The sequence below is a fragment of the Lepidochelys kempii genome, chromosome 8 (assembly GCF_965140265.1).
Source record: "Lepidochelys kempii isolate rLepKem1 chromosome 8, rLepKem1.hap2, whole genome shotgun sequence".
NCBI classification, from domain to species: Eukaryota; Metazoa; Chordata; order Testudines; family Cheloniidae; genus Lepidochelys; species Lepidochelys kempii.
In genome coordinates this window covers 95949250-95971033 of record NC_133263.1, presented here as the reverse complement: position 1 = coordinate 95971033, position 21784 = coordinate 95949250, and the positions used below count along the sequence as shown (strand labels likewise).

General features: G+C 47.7%; 1 protein-coding gene across 1 annotated transcript in view; it reads right to left on the bottom strand.

Annotated features, from left to right (window-relative positions):
• GLIS1 (GLIS family zinc finger 1) overlaps positions 1-16275 on the bottom strand; it is a 259140-nt gene extending 242865 nt beyond the window's left edge. Inside the window, exons 1-2 of the mRNA XM_073357637.1 lie at positions 16195-16275; positions 14948-15337 (exon numbers count right to left, since the gene is read on the bottom strand). Of these exons, the coding sequence (XP_073213738.1) occupies positions 14948-15299 (352 nt within the window). The 5' untranslated portion in view covers positions 15300-15337; positions 16195-16275. The remainder of the gene's footprint in view (positions 1-14947; positions 15338-16194) is intronic.
• Positions 16276-21784: the final 5509 nt, after the last annotated feature.

The window sequence follows — 21784 nt, the reverse complement described above, 5'->3', positions numbered from 1 at the left end:
AGGCACATTACACATCCGAAGTTACACAGCAGAACTTTACTTTATTTACATTTTTACCAACACTAACAAGACAGGCATTCTTAACTATGTACTGCATCACACGTTTCTGGATTGGCTTGGTAACGCTGCAGGAACCAATCCATGTACAGCATGCTCTGTCCACACACTGTGCTTGCACAATCACCTCTACTTCATCCTACGTGCCAGGCTTATTTTGTCCATGGTAAATGGTTCCCTGGCACTCCCCCTTATCTTAGTTACTGCGGACATTCTGTTTCCAGCCTGCTGATTTATTTACCTCCCTAATCCTGCCTCCAAAAAAATAAAGCCTCACCCATCCTCAGTTACCCATGTCAAGCCAGGTCTACAACCCTTGTGCTGGGGCATCTTAATTGGTCAAATCCTGCAACACATCCTAGATTATCCAGAAGGGACCATTATGACCACCTAGTCTGGCCTCCTGCGTAACACAGCATTTTACCTTGTGATTCCTGCATTGAACAAAATAATTTGTGGTTGAACTAGATAGCATCTTTGAGAAAGACATCCAATCTTTATTTAAAGTCTGTAAATGATGGCAAATTTACCACATCCTTTGGTAATCTGTGCCAGTGGTTAGTTCCTTTACAGTCAAAAATGTGTCTCATTTCCAGTTTGGACTTTGCGGGCTTCATTTTCTAGCCATTGGATCTAGTTATGCCTTTGATAAATGAAAGAGCCCTCAAGTATCAGATATCTTCTTCCTGGATACTCACTTCCAGACAGTGATTAAACTGCCCCTTAACCTTCTTTACAAACTAGCTCCTTGAATCTCTCATTGTAAGGCAGGTTTCTTTGACCACAAATTGTTCTTGTAGCTCTTCTCAGAACCTTCTCCAATTTTTAAAATTCTTTTTAAAGTGTAAACACCAGACCTGGACACAGTATTCCAGCAGAAGTCTCACCAATGCTGCATACAGAGCTAACATCGTTTCCTTATTCCCATTAATACATCCAAGTATCACGGTACTCCTTTCCTCCACAACATCATACTGGGAATTCACGGTCAGCTGGTTATCTACAATGATCCTTGAGTCCTTTTCAGAGTCGCTGCTTTCCAGAACACAGTCTCCCATCCAGCAAGTACGGCCTGCATTCTCCCTCCTAATCAAAGAACATGCACATTGTTTGACTGCTCCCAGCTAAGCAAGTGATCCAGATCACATTGTATCAGTGGTCTTTTCTCATTATTATTTACCATTCCACTAATTGTGGGGTCACGTGCAAACTTTATCAGCTATGATTTTCTACTTTCTGCCATGTCATTGATAAAAATACTGAATGGCCTTGGGCCAAGCAAGAACTGATCCCTGCAGAATCCCACAAGAAACACCACAGCTGCTTGATAATTCCCGATTAACATCTAGGTCTTGATATTTATTAGTCAGCTTTTAATCCACTCAATATGTGCCATATTGATTTTGTATAATGCCAGAATGTCATGTGGCACTACGCCAAATACCTTACAGATGTCCAAATAGAACATATCAGCACAATTATCCTTATCTACGACTCCTGTGATCTTGTTAAAAAACTATATCAGTTCTGTTTGATTAGATCTATTTTGCATGGCACAAATGTTGATTGGGACTGACTCCATTTCCATCCTTTAACTCTTTGCTGACAGAATCTCACTGAAGTTTTGCCTGAATGCGTGATACAGGGTATGGCTCACTGTAATGGAGACAGCAGTGAGACATGGAGGAGCTGTGACTCATCTCAGAAAAGAGCCTCTTGCGGTGACTGTGGGAAGAGGCCCTCAACAACAACAGACAGGGAGAGAAAAGCTGTGAGATGTGGTGGGAAGTTATCAGGGCTTGTAGAATGTAAACAAAGAGCTGTTGCAGAGTGCTGGTTTTGGGCAGTCCCAGAGAAGTTGATATAGGAATGGCCATGGCACAGTCTCCTGTACCGGGGGAAGCCTCGTGAAAAGTTGCAAGAAATGGCCTTAGATAGCAGTGCTGCTTCTCCTTGACAGAGACCGGATGAGGTGCTGCGTTTGCTGGAGATCTACTGCAGCAGCAGTTTATGCACCTTCTGGTGGGACAAGCTGATGGTGGTCTCTGGCCAACATCAGGTCCCAAAAGAGAGTGTTGGCGACACTGCTGAATGAATGTTGCTTTTACCATCCACCTTTTCTGAATCACCCTAATTCTCTCAATGTAGCATATTACTAAAGCAATTCACACTTGGATTCATCACTCATGCACCACATTCTATACTTCCTGCACCCATGCACACATTCACTTCCTTTTCTTAATCATACACTGCTTGATCTATTTTTAGAGTCCTTCCTTCTTATTGAGGTTTAAGAGCCGCTCACATCATCCTTTCGATTCTTCTACACATTGGCAAATAGCTGCCTTGTTAAATCTTGACTATTCTGCTACAAAATCTTCTTCAGTGGTTTCACTGATGTAAAGCTTCTGTGTGATTTACCTTCACCAGGCGCTGTCTGTGTTTCATCTAGGAGCTCAGAGACACAAATAAGACACACAGGGCAGTGGTGCTAGAAGGCTTCTGTGCCTCCAGTGCCTCTTAATATTTGGAAGATGGAACGCTCTGAGAAAGAATAATAATTCCAGTCCTAGCCTAATTAAATATCAGTGAGGCTGTTGCCTTCTTCAGAACAATGGCTGGCATTTTCTATCCTCAAGAGGCAATCCTGGGTTAACAAAGGCTTGTCTACAGAATGCCATAAAACAGATCCCAACTGTTTTGTACATAAGATCAATAATCCCTATGCCCAACTGTTCATTGCTGGCTCTCCCATTCCTACTTTCCTGTCACTTTTGTTTGTCTGTTTTCTATTGTGGGCCTTCTCAGAGTTTTCTTGACAAAGAGATATGGTCACGTCCTCCAATGTCCTTGTGCATACACTGCATTTAAGAGGGAGAAAGAGGTGCCACTGATGTTTGTTAAGTGAGTCAGATAGTAGGAGACTGGGATGCTGAAAGGTTTTGAGGGCTCCTCATAATACCATGAGGTAGCAGACCAGAGGAGAAAGGGAATGGCAGGAAGATGGCAATGGGGAAAGTGTTTCTTTAGGGGGAGCCAGCAGGGAGAAGAGCAGGGCACTGGAAATCTGGCTCATTTACTAAAATATACAATACCGGCATAGAAAATCCATTGTCATGCTCCACAGTGATGGGTGCAGTAGGAAGCCTAGATTGATAGCAGCAGAGGTATAGTGCATCAGAAGAATTTGTGGCTACTCCATGTACATAGTATTTCTTTGAGCTGCAGAGCCTGAAACACTTTGGCGGCTCACATGACAGTCCTTCTAGTGTCTAGCTTTAAAGTACAACTAGTTTACTCAACAAGCTAAAACTGCATTTGTAGGTTGATCAAAACGGTGGAGGTCTCATCTAACCTCTCTTGTTGGTTTTCTTTGATGGTAGTTGGCAGTGCTTAATTTGTTAGGAAAGAGGTACTGGGGCTCAAGCAATTTTTTACATTCATGACTGACGCAGCAAGCCCAGAGATGCCGGGGCTATGCACTGCCAAGCCTAGAAGTGTCAGGGCTCAGCCATGGCACAAATTAAGCACTTGTAGTTGGTACCATGATTCAGTTTTCCCTGAATCCAACCTGATTATAAACTGGGAGTTATTTTTCATGGCAAATTTTCTCGAGTCTCATATTATTTAGATTGTGAAGCCATCTCCCTGACCTCTCAGGACAATCTGCCTACTGTGAAGCCTCTACACTATATATAAAATCACCTTTATTGCTTCCAGTGATGGCTGAACTACTTGTGTTCTTGGTTTGTGGGTCCCCCGGCAACTCCTCCAGCAGTTGGTACAGAACACTGCTATAAAAATTAACACTCCCCACCTCCAGAAAGTAAAGATCCCTAAAGACCATTACTCCTATCCTGAGACAGTCATGTAGGGTTACAGTGAAGCAGTAGGTCACATTTCCTTATATGTGAATGTCTGCAAAATCCTGTTCTAATACATTCCCAAGACTTTCTTAGCTTGACTTTCCCAAAGTAAGGCTCTTAATCTGCAGAGAGGCATCGCTGAGCCTTCGGAGTGCTGGGATTACAATGCTTGTGGCTGCATCTTTAGTCTTATTTTAGAGCTGAATTAATGTTTCAAAACACTGTTCATGAATAGCTTTGGATCGGCTTTCCAGGTTTGTGCCCCTTTGTGTTTGCTTTCTGTGACTCATCTAGCGAAAATGGACACTAGCAAAAATATTTGTGGAAACAGCACATTTTAAGTAAATATCCAGAAAGAATGATTTCTGAACTAGCAATCTCACACAAGTAACCTCAGTCTAAGAGCTCCCTGATAGCATGCACTAAAGAGACGAAGAATCACGTGATTAATGTGTTCAATCAAAACCAACCAACATAACCTGAATTTCAGAATTTGTTCTATGACAGCTCCATTCAGCAATTATTTTCAAGTAACTCACTTTCAAGACAAACCCATGAGCTGCTTGTTGACAGTTTGCAGAAGGAAAATAAAAGGTAACATTCTCAAATAAGTTATATGCTGCAAATCATTTGCTCAGTTCAAGCTAATTTCATTCTATATTCACAAAAAGAATGTTTGCAGATTAGATCGTCTGGGCTTGATCATTTACACGACTAATTTCACTGACTTCTGATGTAAATCTGGAGTAACTACATGATATCAATGGAATTATGCAAGATTTACACCAAAGTCAGGAAAAGTGGAACTAGTCCCTCTGAGTTGTTGACTAAATGTAAATCAAGTCTGAAGACTGACACTACAGCAATCAAGGTTGTATAAGAATCTAGGTAAAGAGATGATTAGTGCTGTGTTTTATTTAGGAAACAAGTCGAACAGATTCTCAGCTGCATTCAAACCTTCCTCAGACTAAGCAATGGGGTCATCAGGGAACTGATAGCAGCTCTCTCATCCCAAACTGTCCAACTTCAGTGCAAGTTAGAGCTGCAGAGGGGTAGCTCTGAATTACACCACATGCATACCGTCCTTCGGGAAGCTTACACCAGCAGAGCTGAGGTGTGCTGGATCTCCCCTGAGCCTTTAGAAGAGAGGGGACGGTGGAGTGGAGTCAATGCTGCCAGCTTTCTCTGAGGGCAGAATTCCCCTACACAAGAAGAATACTCCAGTGGCCATCTCCATCCATTTTAAATCCACTTTGCAATAATTCTTTTATAACTCCATTTCTAACAACTTGAACTACTGGGTATTGAAGTAGACATGAGGAATGTCCTTTACCCCTCAGCTTCCTTCCTGCAGTGAGCTGGATGGATGGTAACAGGAAACACAAGGGGGGGGTGTCTGACCAGGAGCTCTTGCCCTCCTGGAAACATTTTGGATAATGATAGTAGATAACCTTTTGCACTCACATAGCATTTTTCATCTAGAACTCAAAGCACTCTACCAAATAGGGCAAGTGCCATTAACCCCATCTTACAGGATGGAGAAACTAGGGTAGGTGTACATAGACTTGCCCAAAGTCCCCCAGCAACTCAGTGACAGAGCCTCGGATAGAACCCAGGACCCCTTAAAACTCCTCTACTATGGTATCTATTTACTCTGGCCTAGTTGACTTCATCTGCCATGACCCTTGTCCCATTCTCCCCCTTCACTGACTTCCCTGGCTCTGGGTCTCACCAGGTCCAGGTATTGACTGCAGATTGAATGTATGTGCATAGGCTCTTCTAGCAGCCTGCAATCCACAGATGAAAAGGCCTGAGAGGACCATGTGAGGCCCAACCAGGAAATAAAATGTTTAACATGGAGTTGCTGATTGCCTTACCCCAGAGTCCCAATATAGGCCTGCTTCTGTTGCCACTAAAGTGGACATAGGAGCAGGACCAGGCCGTATATTATGCTCTCTGTTTCTCAAGAGAATATGGGAGGAATTTTCAAAAGCACTCAGTGCTGGCCCAACTCTGCTCCCATTGAAGTCAATGGTAGAATTGCCTTTGATTTCAGTGGGAGCAGTTAGGCCAGCATGGAGGGCAAGTCTACGCTACAAAATTAAGTTGACCTAAGTTACGTTGATGTACAGCCACCGCCGTAATTAAAATCGCTTTTGCATGTCCACACTACGTTCCTTGTGTCAGCTGTGTGCATTCTCACCAGCAGTGCTTGCACCAATTTAACTGTCACTGTGAGGCATTGTGGGATAGCTTCTGAAAGCCAGTAACAGTCGATGTAACCAACGAAGTGTCTGCATGGACACTGCCTTAACCTAACTACATGGACCTATGCGCTAAGCCTCTTGCGGAGGTGGAGTTATTAAATCAGTGTAGTGGGTGAGTTACACCGGTGAGAGTTACATTTTAGTATAGATGCTTACAGAGTTAGGTCAATGTAAGTTTACATTGACCTAACTCTGTAGTGTAGACCAGGCCTGAGTGTTTACGAAAATCCCATGCTGGAAATCCTTTCAGGAAAACACTGGGAAATAAAAATGGCAATTTCCTTTTTATCCACAGAAAACATTCCCCACGCCCCGCCCCGCCCCACCTTACCAGATACAGATGGGGAAAGAGCAGGATTTGCACAAAGAAGTGTAAGTGGAGATATCTGTTTTGTGGTGAACTGAGGCCTTTTGAACCCAGAGCGCTGCCTTCCTCAAACATTATTCCAGTCCCATTTGGTACTCTTTTTCGTGTAGTGCTCCACTTCGAAGATGTTCCAGTGAAGAGCTCTACATACAGTAATTGTAAGTGAGTGACTGATCATTTGCCCTCAGTGTAGGATTCAGGTTAAATCAAAGCCAGCTGCTCTGGAGAGCGGCAGGAGAAGAAATCAAAACATGCAGATCTAGAAATTAAATGCGTAAGAAACCACTGCTATTCGTCCACAGTAATAATTAAATCTAAGTTTTTCAAACCCTGTGCACCTAAAACAATTTTCTTTATTTTATGATTTTTTTTTAAAAAGTCATCATGCGCTGTTGTCTGTGTTCTGATAACTCTGAAATGTGCTAGTCATCTCTCCCAGTTAAATATCCTGTTTCATAAACCCACTCCTAGATATTTGAAACTGCAGATCACTAATGTCTAGCTTTAGGCATCTGACATTCCACAGAATTAATATTTAAACTTATTATAAGGGAATTGGGGTTGTGTTAAGCATGAAGTATTTAACAGCATTTTGTTTCTTTTGTTTCAAACTATTTTGTTTCTTATCTAAAGTGCATGTTATGTTATACATGTAAATAAGAAAAAGTACATAACTAAATTAATACGTTTACTGCTATTTTCCTTTTACTGCACTGAGAGTTGGACAGGCTTAGAAAGTGAAAGCTATCAAATTTCATTTTTAAGATAGAATTCTAAGTGTATTATCTTTCTTTGCCTCAGGGGTTGTTGACTTCAGTATTTAAGCTACTTAACCACATCAAATTATCAAAAAGCAATGAATCACTGGCACATATTTAAAATAATCTTAGGCCTTCCATGTTGTGCTGAGAAGTTACTTGGCTTGAGTATTGTCACATATAATCTAACTCTTATCTTTTAAAAAAATCTCAGTTACGAAATATTACTTAATTTAAAAAAATTAGCCTTTGATTTACACATTGGATGCTCTCTGTCTAAAGCAGCATGTGTAATTTATTTACAGCATTGGAAGGCAGGCTAAATACATCATCTACTGTTATGCAAACTTCTACTAGGTATTAAAATACCTGGTCCCCCAGAGACACATTTCACACAGTTCAGCAATGTTCCAAAATAAACTAAATCTTCAGCCCCTTAAAAGCTTAAAATAACAATTGAGATCTGTATTAAAAAGTGTTTTACAGTATCTGATTATGTCTACTTAAAACCATTTTTTCCTCTGGTTAAATGTGCACAAAAAAAGCAAACCACCACACAAAAAATATATTTGCTTTCTACTTATTCCAGAAAGATTAATGTATTCTCATACTCACAAATTCTTCCTCCTGCTTCACTGGAAAAGCTTGAATACAAGAGAGTCCAATGCTATTTGAAACGCTTTGCATTAGCTCACCCTTAAGACAAAGCCGATGAGATTTATTCTATTACAATACTTTTTATTAGTTAATTGTGTAAAGCACCAAAAAAAATATTCGGGCACTGTGAAACAAAAGGCCAAACATACTTCACATTATTATATTTACACAAATACAATGATCTAAAGGAGAGACACAACGAGTTCATGACTTTTGACGATCTGAATATACAAGTTCTTGCAATTCCCAACTTCTAAAAGGCAGAATTTGAAAAGCTAAAAGTCAGAATGTGGGTCTATTTCCTATAGCAGATCACTTTTCCCAATAATCATCAGTGATGAATAATCATTTCATAAACCTAAATTAACCATAGTAAAGAAAAAAAAGCCTTGTGCCAGGTTACCAGTGAAGCATGGATTCTGCAAACAGAAAGCAGGAGATACCCTCTGGGGTTTCACATACTGAATGCTTTAAAGTACAGTGAAGAAAAAAAAATCTTGGCAACTATTCTTCAAAGTTGAAACTGAAAGGTAGAATTGGACTTGAATTTAGATGACATGATCTTTGATTTTAACTTGCCACATTGAAAATGACTCCTGCCATTTTAGTGCTTCAACCAGTCATTTTGTTCACTTTATTCCAATGTTCAGGATTTTCGGGATACAAGGTAACAGCTGTGTCATATTCAGAAACACATCTTTGCTCTTGTTTTCAGATTTCTAGGGTAAGATTGCACTGTATGAGAATTAGCAAACACCACCCCTGCTTTTGATCCAATTTTTTTTTTTTTTATTTATAAGTTGCATCAGTGTGCTGGAAAATAAAGTTTTGAGGCTGACAAATAAAGTAAACAAACCAGCCCTATATTAAAAGAAGTTACCGTACACTGTGAAACGACTGCCGGATTGTGTGACTTCTCTGGTCTGTTGACATGTACTGATAGAAACGTGGAGTATGAAATGCAGCAGTTTGCATCTCTAATCCCTCTCTAATTGCCCAGTCAGCATCTTTAAGTGTGTTTCAAAAAAGCTCTAAAACAGAGGTATATTCACATTTCTACAATATTTTGTAATCGTAATATTGATCAAATATGGAAGTTAACCTACAATATCCTAAATCTGCCACAGACAGACACATTCCCCTGATTATTTCACTTCCAAGTTTACCGACATATTTAATGCAAGGGCTGATACTTGTTCAACACGCCTGACAGCATAGGGTATATCTACAATACTATTATGGCTGAAATACTGACCCCCCCCTCCCGCCCCCATCAAAGTCAATAACAAACCTTCCATTGACTTCAATGGTGCCAGGATTTCACCCTATACAATTAAATAGCAACCTACTGCACATCTTTGCTCATTGTTAAGGAAGTGAATCTTTCTGTAGAAGAAAAGTACTATTCATAATTTCCAAGGCCAGAAGGCACCATTGTGATCATCTAGCCTGACCTCCTTTATAACACAGGCCATAGCGTTCCCAAAATAATTCCTACAGCATAACTTCTACAAAAACATCCAATCTTGATTTAAAAATTGTAAGTGACAGAGAATCCACCATAACCCTGGGTAAATTGTTCCAATGGTTAATTACCCACATTCTTAAATTTACACTTTATTTCCCATTTGAATTTGTCAAAGAGGGGTGCATTTAATCGTTTTAAGTATTCTCACAGCCTATGGAATAACTGTCAGAGTTTACGACTGAATACGCGTAAAGACAGGACAGCTTGTGCATTCTTGCAAAAGACATCTGCATGCACATTTCTTTCTAAATTCAGCAGTTTTACAAACATAATCTTTCAACAGTTCTATAACATGGTCTTAAATCTACTAAAAATCATTCAGCACACACCTCATGTGTAGGTGTTTGCAGGATTGGACCCTAAAATGGGAAAAGCCATTCAGATCTATTTAAGAATTGAGTAATTTAGAACAGTTTGAATATTAGGTCAATAGGATGACTCATAAGAGCAAAGTAACTCATACCTGCAGAACTGAAGTCCTAAATTAACTGTCTTTTAGTTTACCATAAAATACAATCCTCTCACCCCATTTAACAAAATACATTGTAAACCTAGTTTTCATTCCATGTGTCAATATAAAATTTTAAAGCCATAATAAGTAACTATTAATCATTTAAATCCGCTCCTTCAAGTAGAACACAAGAGGTTATAAAATGTATCATTTTAATTAACAGGCTCATTTTTTTCTGACTGAAATAATTACAGCTCATTATCATATATAATTGCTAAATGATATCTACTACTATCATCTTTCTAACAGCTCATTTATTTCTAAACCAGAAAGCTCTATACTTTTACATTATAGTTGCTGTATATGCCTTTACGTAACATATTGGTAGTTGGTTCTTTTGTTATTTATTTGCCAATTATTCTGTGTTTCATTAAGCATCCCTAGATAAAAAATGCAATCCTAAATACCGGATGCAATTAGATCCACTTTTTTTTTCTTTTAAACTGTGCAATAGCATTTAGAAATCTATGAGAGGGGCACATTCGATTCAGTGACTTCCAATCTCAAAAAACAAACCACAAAGGAATTTCCTTCTGCAGAAAATAACTGAAAACTTATTTTTCTCTTTTGGAAATGTGTAACAGTTTTAGCTAATTTAAGAAAAAAAAAAGATTTACCTAAAATGACCTAAAGCAGATGTGATTTCAGCTGCAGTTTCTCCCCTTTATTCCAGGAAGAAGGGGGAAAAATAAAATAAAATAAAAATAAAATAAAATTAGGAAAGTTATGTTTTTTATACATTATTCACATAAACCCCAAAACAAAAAAAAAGATTTATTTGATTTATAAGATTTAATTGTAAGAGATTATTCAAAACTACGATGCTCCCAAAATGTGAAGTGGGCTGGGTTTGTATGGGAATCAGAATGAGGTGAGAAAGAACACCCTGTGTACTACATATGAAACTGAGTAAATATGGAGATTGTCATTCAAAATGGGACCAAAACTGCAACCCACCAAACTGAAATGAGTAATTCTCAATCATGCAAGTAATCTCATTCTCTTCAATGGAACTATTTGGGTAAATGATGACCATTCATGTGAGGGAGGGTTACAGGATCAGGCCCAATAAGAACAGTCAGTATATCTAATATATTGTATAATAACTGGGTTAGTTATATTGCACCATCTTATGCCTTTTGTCCCAGTCCTGCAAATCTTTAATTATCCAGGAAAGATAGCCCACTGTAGTCATCAGTTTACTTACATGAGTAAGGTATTGCAAGACCTGGCCCCTTGTTTTCTTTTTTATGTGCAAGTTTGCTAGTATAGAGCATTATGTTAATCTGTGGCTTTACTTAAATAATCATATAATTATGACCCTCATCAAGGAAGTGACCAAATACTGAAGGCTAAAACTACTTTACTGTCTCTTAATTTAAATAACTGTTTGAAGTAGCTCCTGAAAAGGTTTGTGCAGTTGGGAGTATTTTCCCTAACGGCACAAAGGACAGGACAAGTATCGTTTCATGAGTTAACACAGATGACTCATGAATCCAACATATCACATGAACCTGCAAAAAAGAGCATTTCATTGTAATGATCAAAACTGCTTTTAATTGGGTTTTTTTAAACACATATTGGACAGGATTCTGATGTATTCTGTCGCAATTTTTCTTCCCTACCTGAACCTCAAGTATTTTTTGTGTAACTGATTATTATTTTGCCCTGTGCTACCCTGCAAATCACATATTATAGCATTAAAGAAAATTAAATACAGCAAAACCACATAACCCTGGGAAAATATTGTAAAGTTAGTCATACCTTTTATTACAGTTATTCTATGCCCAGTGGACCACAAGTGCCTCTAAGGGAACAATGTTTGGGTGCAAACACTACAGCTTGCAATCCACTGAGATCAGAGGTAAAACAAGGAGGGCTTAGTGCGTAGCACAGCCAATCACACCGAATGAGAGGTTGGGCAAAATGTCACATTTAAAATAAAAATCATTGCCAGAAAGGGACAAATTTGAAGCTCCCTTTTTAAAAAGTCTGTATTTTTGCTGAAATATAGACAGCCCCAGGCTGCAAACACTTACACACCTGAGTAACTTTACGCACATGGCCAGTTGCTCTGAGTTCAGTTAGACTAGTTGTCCAGGTATGGAAGTGTTTGCAGGATCAAGACTTAATACCACGCAACAGCAGAGGAATAACAGAGAGCACATTGCAACAGCAGGCTGCTCCTTCTCATTACAATTGCCTTAAAGCTGTGCTTTTTGTTAATGGGGCAGTATCTTTTTTAAAAAAAAATTTTAAACAAAAAAATTAAAGCCATGTTTGGCAAAATGTTTACAGACAACTATAAAAATGGTTTACGCTCACGGTAAGAGGGTCCTTCCCCCCTGCTCCCACCCTTCAAAAAGGGATAAACCTAAACCAGGAGGCGTATTCTGTAATCTAACCCAGACTGAAGAGGGAGTTATTCCATATGCAGTACTGAAGTGCAGAAGACCCGCTGTGCGATGGTCTGAAATCAAACTGTCACCAGTTCCTCCCTTGAAAACCTTTGCAGGGTACATTTGACCTTTTCCCCCCCTTCTGATTTCTTGGTTGTTTCTTACATCATGTCCGCATACACCTGTCTTTTCCTATAACCGTTAGCCTATTTGCAGGGCTATTGGCAAAGTCTGGATGCTTACAGATTGCAATTTTAAAAAAAGCCAAATGATGGCAATTTAGTATATTATTTGATTATTCTATTATTTAATTTTATAAGGTGGCTCTTGTTATTAGCAGTCAATTGTTGGTGCAGCAGCACTGCAATCTCCCTGCTTATGGAGTGTCCGGTGGGTGCTTTAGAAATGTCAATATTATTACTGGAAGAGCACGAGGCTCACAGCAAGAGAACTTGAAAAATGCACAACTGTGTGTGTGCAGTTGCTGTCACTTCACAAGCTGCGCATCTTTAATCAGAAGGACAACGCTGCAGCTTTAGAGAACATGAAGACTATTTATAATCTGTTGCTTCAGTTTCTATTTGACTGAGATGAATGAATGCACACTGTAGTTTGTCGGAAGAAATAGACACTCTACTAAGGCTCACTGGAGTCAGTGACACTTCAAAACAATGAGAATCTACCCCAACATTTCATTTCCCCTGTCCCCAGCTTCTGGTCTGTGTTAAAAAGTCTTAACCAACAGCATAGCTGAACCACTCAGATGGGAAAAATCCAATATGCCAGCATTATGCACCAGGTGGACATGGCAAAGAGCCCAATCCCAATCCTGTATGTGGATAATTTTGCTCACGTGGGTAGTACAGGTTACTTGCATGCTTAAGCATGTTTAGGCTTGGACCCTAAATGGAGAAACTGGATGCTTTACAAACAGGAATAAACTCCAGTGATGAATGGAGAGGAAAGGGAAGATAGTGTGATCAGTTAAGATGAATGTGTGTCCCTCTCCCCAGACCCACTTCTTTCTGCTGCAGGGAAGCCAACATACAGTGGAACTTTTGCTATTCAACATGGGGATAGGGGGGTGTAGGGAAACCATATGGGGACTGAGAGCCCCTCAGAGGGGAGTTCCACATCAGCTTGCTGTGGGGCAACAAATGGGTGGGCTTTTAGGCAAGCTGAGAAAGCAGCAAAGGTGTTCCTGGTGGCACCCCAAATGGGGGGGGGAGGGACTGGCAGGATGCAGTCCTTTCCACAGCCTGTAGTAGAAACTTCAGCATAGCTGTGCTAAAGCTCTGTGCGTTCCCCCCATGTGCACTCCCCCCAAGTTGCAAATCCCATGCATTTGGGCTGTGTGCAGTAGACACAAATTTCACCCTTGCTGAACTTGGGAAAATCTTTAATCAGAAGGGGAATGCCGAAGCTCTAGAGAACATAAAGGTTATTTATAATCTGTTGCTCCAGTTTGCATTAGACTGAGATGAATGAATGCATCCTTAGGCTAGAAGAAATGGACACCCTACTAAGGCTCACTGGAGTCAGTGACACTTCAGAATAATAATATAGTGGCCAGCCCCATTACCCTACGTAAAAGCTCACAAAAGAGAACATTTCTAGTCCACGTATGAACAGTCTACTTTACTTTTCAATAGAAAGGAAAGAAATAGATGCAATTCCTAGTGGGAAGTATCTTACACCAGCCAGATAGAGGACATTTCCATAGGTTTTTATACAAAGAGAAATCAACTTGTGAACATCATCGAAAAGACTGCCTTTGCCCTAATAATCTGTGCACATCTGTCTGGGTAAGTGTATTATAACATGGATGAGATGCTTGTACTCTCTCAGAAACCAGATATGTATCTCAAGTGATTATCTAGAGAGTGGAATATTTTAAAATTGAACTTTGATAAGCTAACACAATCAAATAGCAAAAGGTGGACAGGTTTAAATAACCAACTTCCAACCAAATATAATGTCATTAGTTATTAACTTCTTTAAGAACGATGGATGAAAAGATGCATTTCTAAACTAAAAAAAAAAATTGATTTTATACAATCCCTCTCAGACATCAGGAATCCTGGGTCTGAGGACTCACTGCTTACACACATGTTAATCACACCTTCTCAGTGTCTAACATACAAATTCAAACAAACAATTTAATAAGACTAGGCATTTACCTTAAGCCACAAGAACAGGGTGAAATAAGACGACCTATCCCAGTTCACCCCAGTGAGCAGACCCAGCTTAAATGACCATCCCTTGTGTGTTTTCCAAAACTGCGGAGAGGCTGCTCAAGGAAATTAAAGAGGATGCTGGTCTCAAGATTTTCTTGAAACATATCAAGAACTCTGTGTACTCCATCTGCAGACAAAGTCTGGTTTACATTATCTCGCATTTAGAAGGTGGAAAGAAAATAAATTTGCAGCATTATATAAACATTTCAGAAAATATCCTGAAGACCAGAAAGAAAAAGGTTGATACAGATGAATTGGTGTTGGGTTTTGTTTGTTTCGTTCACGCATTTTATAACTCACCCTTCATGCTTTGATGTTTCTGTTGCTGGAAATACTCTTTGGAGCTTTTAGGACATCGGAACTCCTGTGTCCGCTGAAGGATTGGAAGCCTCTCAAATATGCTTGGTCTTTTGGGGATGAGATCTAACAGAGGTACTGACATTTCATGGGGACTTTGCTGTGGTTCTGTATTGTCGCTGCTGTTGTTGACAGTTATTTTAAAGGACATCTGAGAATTCAAAAATGTTTTACCAGTGTTCGAACAAGTCACTTGTGGCAGTTCCTTCATAGGCACTACTTGGCATTTATCAATCGCTTCAAAGAAGGCTGCACTGGTACTGGGTTTCTGAAACTCTGCAACCCCATAGTGCATATTTGTGTCCCTCTGCTGGAAGGGTCCTTGCTTATCTCCTACATAAAACAGCACAAGGAGTGTCAAATGGCATGGAAGCTGCCCCTCTTTAACTCTTAAAGCAATGGAAACAACAGGTAAAAACACCCTACAAACTTATGGTCTAACACCAGGTACCTTCATATATTCTAGCCAGTGGGTCATTTAAAAGAAGAGGCTACTACAAACCTGGAAACCCTAAAGGGTTAATGAATACAATCTCAGTGAGATCTTTCCTGGTGTCGAGTCAAACAAATCCTGAGTTATTGTAAAAGGCAGGTAAGCCAGCCCTTTCTCCCCATGCAGAATCATATATACAGGGATGGGAAGGCACTTTTCAAGGCTCCGGGGCTGTTTGGGAGAGAGCGGGGAGTTTAGCTTTTAAAACTGACGGTAGGTTTGGCGGGTTGGTTGTTTTATTTCCCCAGGGACACCGCTGGTCCTTTCAGTCGTTTCAGGGAAAGCCAAACTCTGAATGATTTGTTCAGGCCGGTTCCGTCCAGCTGAACCGTTCAAACAGCAACCGCCCCGACAACCGCAAGAGCTGCCGTGCGGGCGCCAATAAGCCCGAGGCGGCTGTTGAGGCAGCGTGTTCCTGAGCCCTTGACTTTCACGACGTGCTAATCCGCTGCCGAGGGGACGCGCTGCCTCAGCGCCTGGGCCAGGCGGAGCCCGCCGGGGGGCCAGGCGAGCCCGAGCCGCGGCGGGGCTGGCACCCGCCCGGCTCCCCCGGCCCAGCCCGGCCCGGCCCGGGAGCCAGGAGCTGCAGAGGCGGATGTCACTGGACAGCAGCGACCTGCCCGGGCAGCGTGCGCCCGACACCGCCCAGCCCCTCACACCTCCGGCGGCCCCCGCGCTCGCCCGCCCGCCCGCCTACCTGGCCTGGGGACACGGGCGGACGGGCCGGCGGGCTCCCTCCACCCGGCCGCCGCTGCCACTGCCGCCGCCACCGCGCCGCTCGCCCGGTCCCGCCGCGCCGCCCGCGCCGCGCCGCCGAGCCCGAGCCCCCGCCCCTCCGGGGCCGGCGGGCTGACGGACGGCAGCCCGGGCCATTGGCCTGCCGCCGCGCCGGAGCCCGCCCGGCCCCCGAGCCAGTCAGGGCGGGGAGGGGGCGGGCTGGGCCGCCCCCCCGCGCTCGGGGCTTGACAGGCTGGAGAGCCGGCGTGAGCCCGGGGGCGGCGGCCGGGGCCCGGGGGCGGCCCCGCGGGTGTGGGCGGGGCGCGCAGGTACCGGCACGTGCGGCGCAGCCCCCCCCCCCGGCCGTGGGTAGCGGGACACGTATCGCAGGGTACCGGGGCCCCCGTGCCCACCGCACACCCGGACTGGCACACCCTGCCCCCGTGCACACCGCACACCCGGACTGGCACACCCTGCCCCCGTGCACACCGCACACCCGGACTGGCACACCCTCCCCCGTGCCCACCGCACACCGCACACCCTGCCCCCATGCACACCGCACACCCGGACTGGCACACCCTGCCCCCGTGCACACCGCACACCCTCCCCCGTGCCCACCGCACACCGCACACCCTCCCCCGTGCCCACCGCACACCGCACACCCTCCCCCGTGCCCACCGCACACCCGGACTGGCACACCCTGCCCCCGTGCACACCGCACACCCTCCCCCGTGCCCACCGCACACCGCACACCCTCCCCCGTGCCCACCGCACACCCGGACTGGCACACCCTGCCCCCGTGCACACCGCACACCCGGACTGGCACACCCTGCCCCCGTGCACACCGCACACCCTCCCCCGTGCCCACCGCACACCGCACACCCTGCCCCCGTGCACACCGCACACCCGGACTGGCACACCCTGCCCCCGTGCACACCGCACACCCGGACTGGCACACCCTGCCCCCGTGCACACCGCACACCCTCCGCCGTGCACACCGCACACCGCACACCCTGCCCCCGTGCACACCGCACACCGCACACCCGGACTGGCACACCCTGCCCCCGTGCACACCGCACACCGCACACCCGGACTGGCACACCCTGCCCCCGTGCACACCGCACACCCTCCCCCGTGCCCACCGCACACCGCACACCCTGCCCCCGTGCACACCGCACACCGCACACCCGGACTGGCACACCCTGCCCCCGTGCACACCGCACACCGCACACCCTGCCCTCATGCACACCGCACACCTGGACTGGCACACCCTGCCCCCGTGCACACCGCACACCCTCCCCCGTGCCCACCGCACACCCGGACTGGCACACCCTGCCCCCGTGCACACCGCACACCCGGACTGGCACACCCTGCCCCCGTGCACACCGCACACCCTCCCCCGTGCCCACCGCACACCGCACACCCTGCCCCCGTGCACACCGCACACCCGGACTGGCACACCCTGCCCCCGTGCACACCGCACACCGCACACCCGGACTGGCACACCCTGCCCCCGTGCACACCGCACACCCTCCGCCGTGCACACCGCACACCGCACACCCTGCTCCCGTGCACACCGCACACCGCACACCCGGACTGGCACACCCTGCCCCCGTGCACACCGCACACCGCACACCCGGACTGGCACACCCTGCCCCCGTGCACACCGCACACCCTCCCCCGTGCCCACCGCACACCGCACACCCTGCCCCCGTGCACACCGCACACCGCACACCCGGACTGGCACACCCTGCCCCCGTGCCCACCGCACACCGCACACCCTGCCCCCGTGCCCACCGCACACCCGGACTGGCACACCCTGCCCCCGTGCACACCGCACACCCGGACTGGCACACCCTGCCCCCGTGCACACCGCACACCCTGCCCCCGTGCACACCGCACACCCACACTGGCACACCCTGCCCCCGTGCACACCGCACACCCTCCCCCGTGCACACCGCACACCCTGCCCCCGTGCACACCGCACACCCAGACTGGCACACCCCGCCCCCGTGCACACCGCACACCGCACACCCTCCCCCGTGCACACCGCACACCCTGCCCCGTGCACACCGCACACCCAGACTGGCACACCCTGCCCCCGTGCACACCGCACACCGCACACCCGGACTGGCACACCCTGCCCCCGTGCACACCGCACACCGCACACCCTCCCCCGTGCGCACCGCACTCCCTGCCCCCGTGCACACCGCACACCCGCACTGGCACACCCTCCCCCGTGCACACCGCACACCCTGCCCCCGTGCACACTGCACACCGCACACCCGGACAGGCACACACTGCCCCCATGCACACCAGACACCGCACACCCGGACTGGCACACCCTGCCCCCGTGCACACCGCACACCGCACACCTGGACTGGCACACCCTGCCCCCGTGCACACCGCACACCGCACACCCGGACTGGCACACCCTGCCCCCGTGCACACCGCACACCCTGCCCCCGTGCACACCGCACACCGCACACCCACACTGGCACACCCTGCCCCCGTGCACACCGCACACCCAGACTGGCACACCCTGCCCCTGTGCACACCGCACACCGCACACCCGGACTGGCACACCCTGCCTCCGTGCACACCGCACACCGCACACCCTCCCCCGTGCACACCGCACACCCTGCCCCGTGCACACCGCACACCCAGACTGGCACGCCCTGCCCCCGTGCACACCGCACACCGCACACCCGGACTGGCACACCCTGCCCCCGTGCACACCGCACAGCGCACACCCTCCCCCGTGCACACCGCACTCCCTGCCCCCGTGCACACCGCACACCGCACACCCGCACTGGCGCACCCTCCCCCGTGCACACCGCACACCCTGCCCCCGTGCACACTGCACACCGCACACCCGGACAGGCACACACTGCCCCCATGCACACCAGACACCGCACACCCGGACTGGCACACCCTGCCCCCGTGCACACCGCACACCCTGCCCCCGTGCACACCGCACACCCGGACTGGCACACCCTGCCCCCGTGCACACTGCACACCCGGACTGGCACACCCTGCCCCCATGCACACCGCACACCCTGCCCCCGTGCACACTGCACACCCGGACAGGCACACACTGCCCCCGTGCACACCAGACACCGCACACCTGGACTGGCACACCCTGCCCCTGTGCACACCGCACACCCGGACTGGCACACCCTGCCCCCGTGCACACCGCACACCCGGACAGGCACACACTGCCCCCGTGCACACCAGACACCGCACACCCGGACTGGCACACCCTGCCCCCGTGCACACCGCACACCCGGACTGGCACACCCTGCCCCCGTGCACACCGCACACCCGGACTGGCACACCCTGCCCCCGTGCACACCGCACACCCTGCCCCCGTGCACACTGCACACCCGGACAGGCACACACTGCCCCCGTGCACACCAGACACCGCACACCCTGACTGGCACACCCTGCCCCTGTGCACACCGCACACCCGGACTGGCACACCCTGCCCCCGTGCACACCGCACACCCGGACTGGCACACCCTGCTCCCGTGCCCACTGCACACCCTGCCCCCGTGCACACCGCACACCCGGACAGGCACACACTGCCCCCGTGCACACCAGACACCGCACACCCGGACTGGCACACCCTGCCCCTGTGCACACCGCACACCCGGACTGGCACACCCTGCCCCCATGCACACCGCACACCACACACCCGGACTGGCACACCCTGCCCCCGTGTGCACCGCACACCCGGACAGGTACACACTGCCCCCGTGCACACCGCACACCCGGACTGGCACACCCTGCCCCTTGCACACCACACACCCGGACTGGCACACTCTGCCCCCGAGCACACCGCACACCCGGACTGGCACACACTGCCCCCGTGCACACCGCACACATGGACTGGCACACCCTGCCCCCGTGCACACCGCACACCCGGACTGGCACACCCTGCCGCCGTGCACACCGCACACTGCACACCCGGACAGGCACACCCTGCCCCCGTGCACACCGCACACCTGGACTGGCACACACTGCCCCCGTGCACACCGCACACCCAGACTGGCACACCCTGCCCCCGAGCACACCGCACACCCGGACTGGCACACACTGCCCCCTTGCACTCCGCGCACCCGGACTGGCACACCCTGCCCCCGTGCACACCACACACCTGGACTGGCACACCCTGCCCCCGTGCACACCGCACACCCGGACAGGCACACCCTGCCCCCGTGCACACCGCACACCTGGACTGGCACACACTACCCCCGTGCTCACGGCACACCCGGACTGGCACACCCTGCCCCCGTGCGCACCGCACACTGCACACCCGGACTGGCGCACCCTGCCCCCGTGCACACGCACACCCGGACTGGCACACCTGCCCCCGTGCACACCGCACACTCAGACTGGCACACCCTGTCCCCGTGCACACCGCACACCACACACCCGGACTGGCACACCCTGCCCCTGTGCGCACCGCACACTCGGACTGGCACACACTGCCCCCGTGCTCACCGCACACTCGGACTGGCACACACTGCCCCCGTGCACACCGCACACCCGGACTGGCACACACCACACCCATGCACACCACACACCACACATCCGGACTGGCACACACCACACCCATGCACACCACACACCCTTACACACCACACACCCGTACTGGCACAGAGTGACATACAAGTGCACGTATGCACCTTTACATACATGTGCACGAAGGGCCACACAATCTCACACGGGTGTGTACACACGCACATGCACCCATCCATTCCAGGGATAGACATGTTAGTATTCTGTGCTTACAGCTACATAGCAGGTTCAACCACTCAGCCACCAATTCAATAGGTTCTTAGTGGCACGAAACGCTATGCCAGTCAGTCATACTACAACGTAACGGGAAATCATATTGGATCTTAGAAAAGGAAAGGCCTAATGTTTACGTTAAGCTTAAATACACAGGGTCAGATCCTCAGCTGGTATAAATTGGTATAGCTACACCAATTCACACTAGCTAAGGTCCAGACCAACGATGTATTTTTCCTGGGAGTTTTCTCACCAACCAAAATTGGTCCAATAACAGATATTGCCTCATGCACCTTGTTTCTCTGTTTTTTCCTGGAACACAGGTAACATCAGATATGTTTTATAACTTTTCATGTTGATTTTTCTTTTTAGATGTTAAGAATCTTTTTAAACTAAGAAAAGAAGGAAATATAACATTTAGGCTGCTACAGTACTGACCTCATTGTGAATTTCCTGCTTTGGGCCACTTACATCCAGCCGTTGTGTGGTTTAAGCATATTTGTTCTTGTAGTCAGACTGTTTTCTCTCGACAGTTCAGTGATGACATTGCACGTCACTGGGCCAAATTCAGCCCTGGTGTAAGCGGATGCAACTTCACTAAAGTCAGTGGCGTGAACTGGCTTATGCAAAGTGTGAAATGACTAATAAAATACCAGCAGAGGCCGCCACATACTTAGTAATGTAATTATCAATTAAAGGACCCCTTACCTCAACCCACAGAGCTCCTTGAGCTGTGCCCTAGAGTAAAACATTTCAGTGAAAGTAACTGAGGA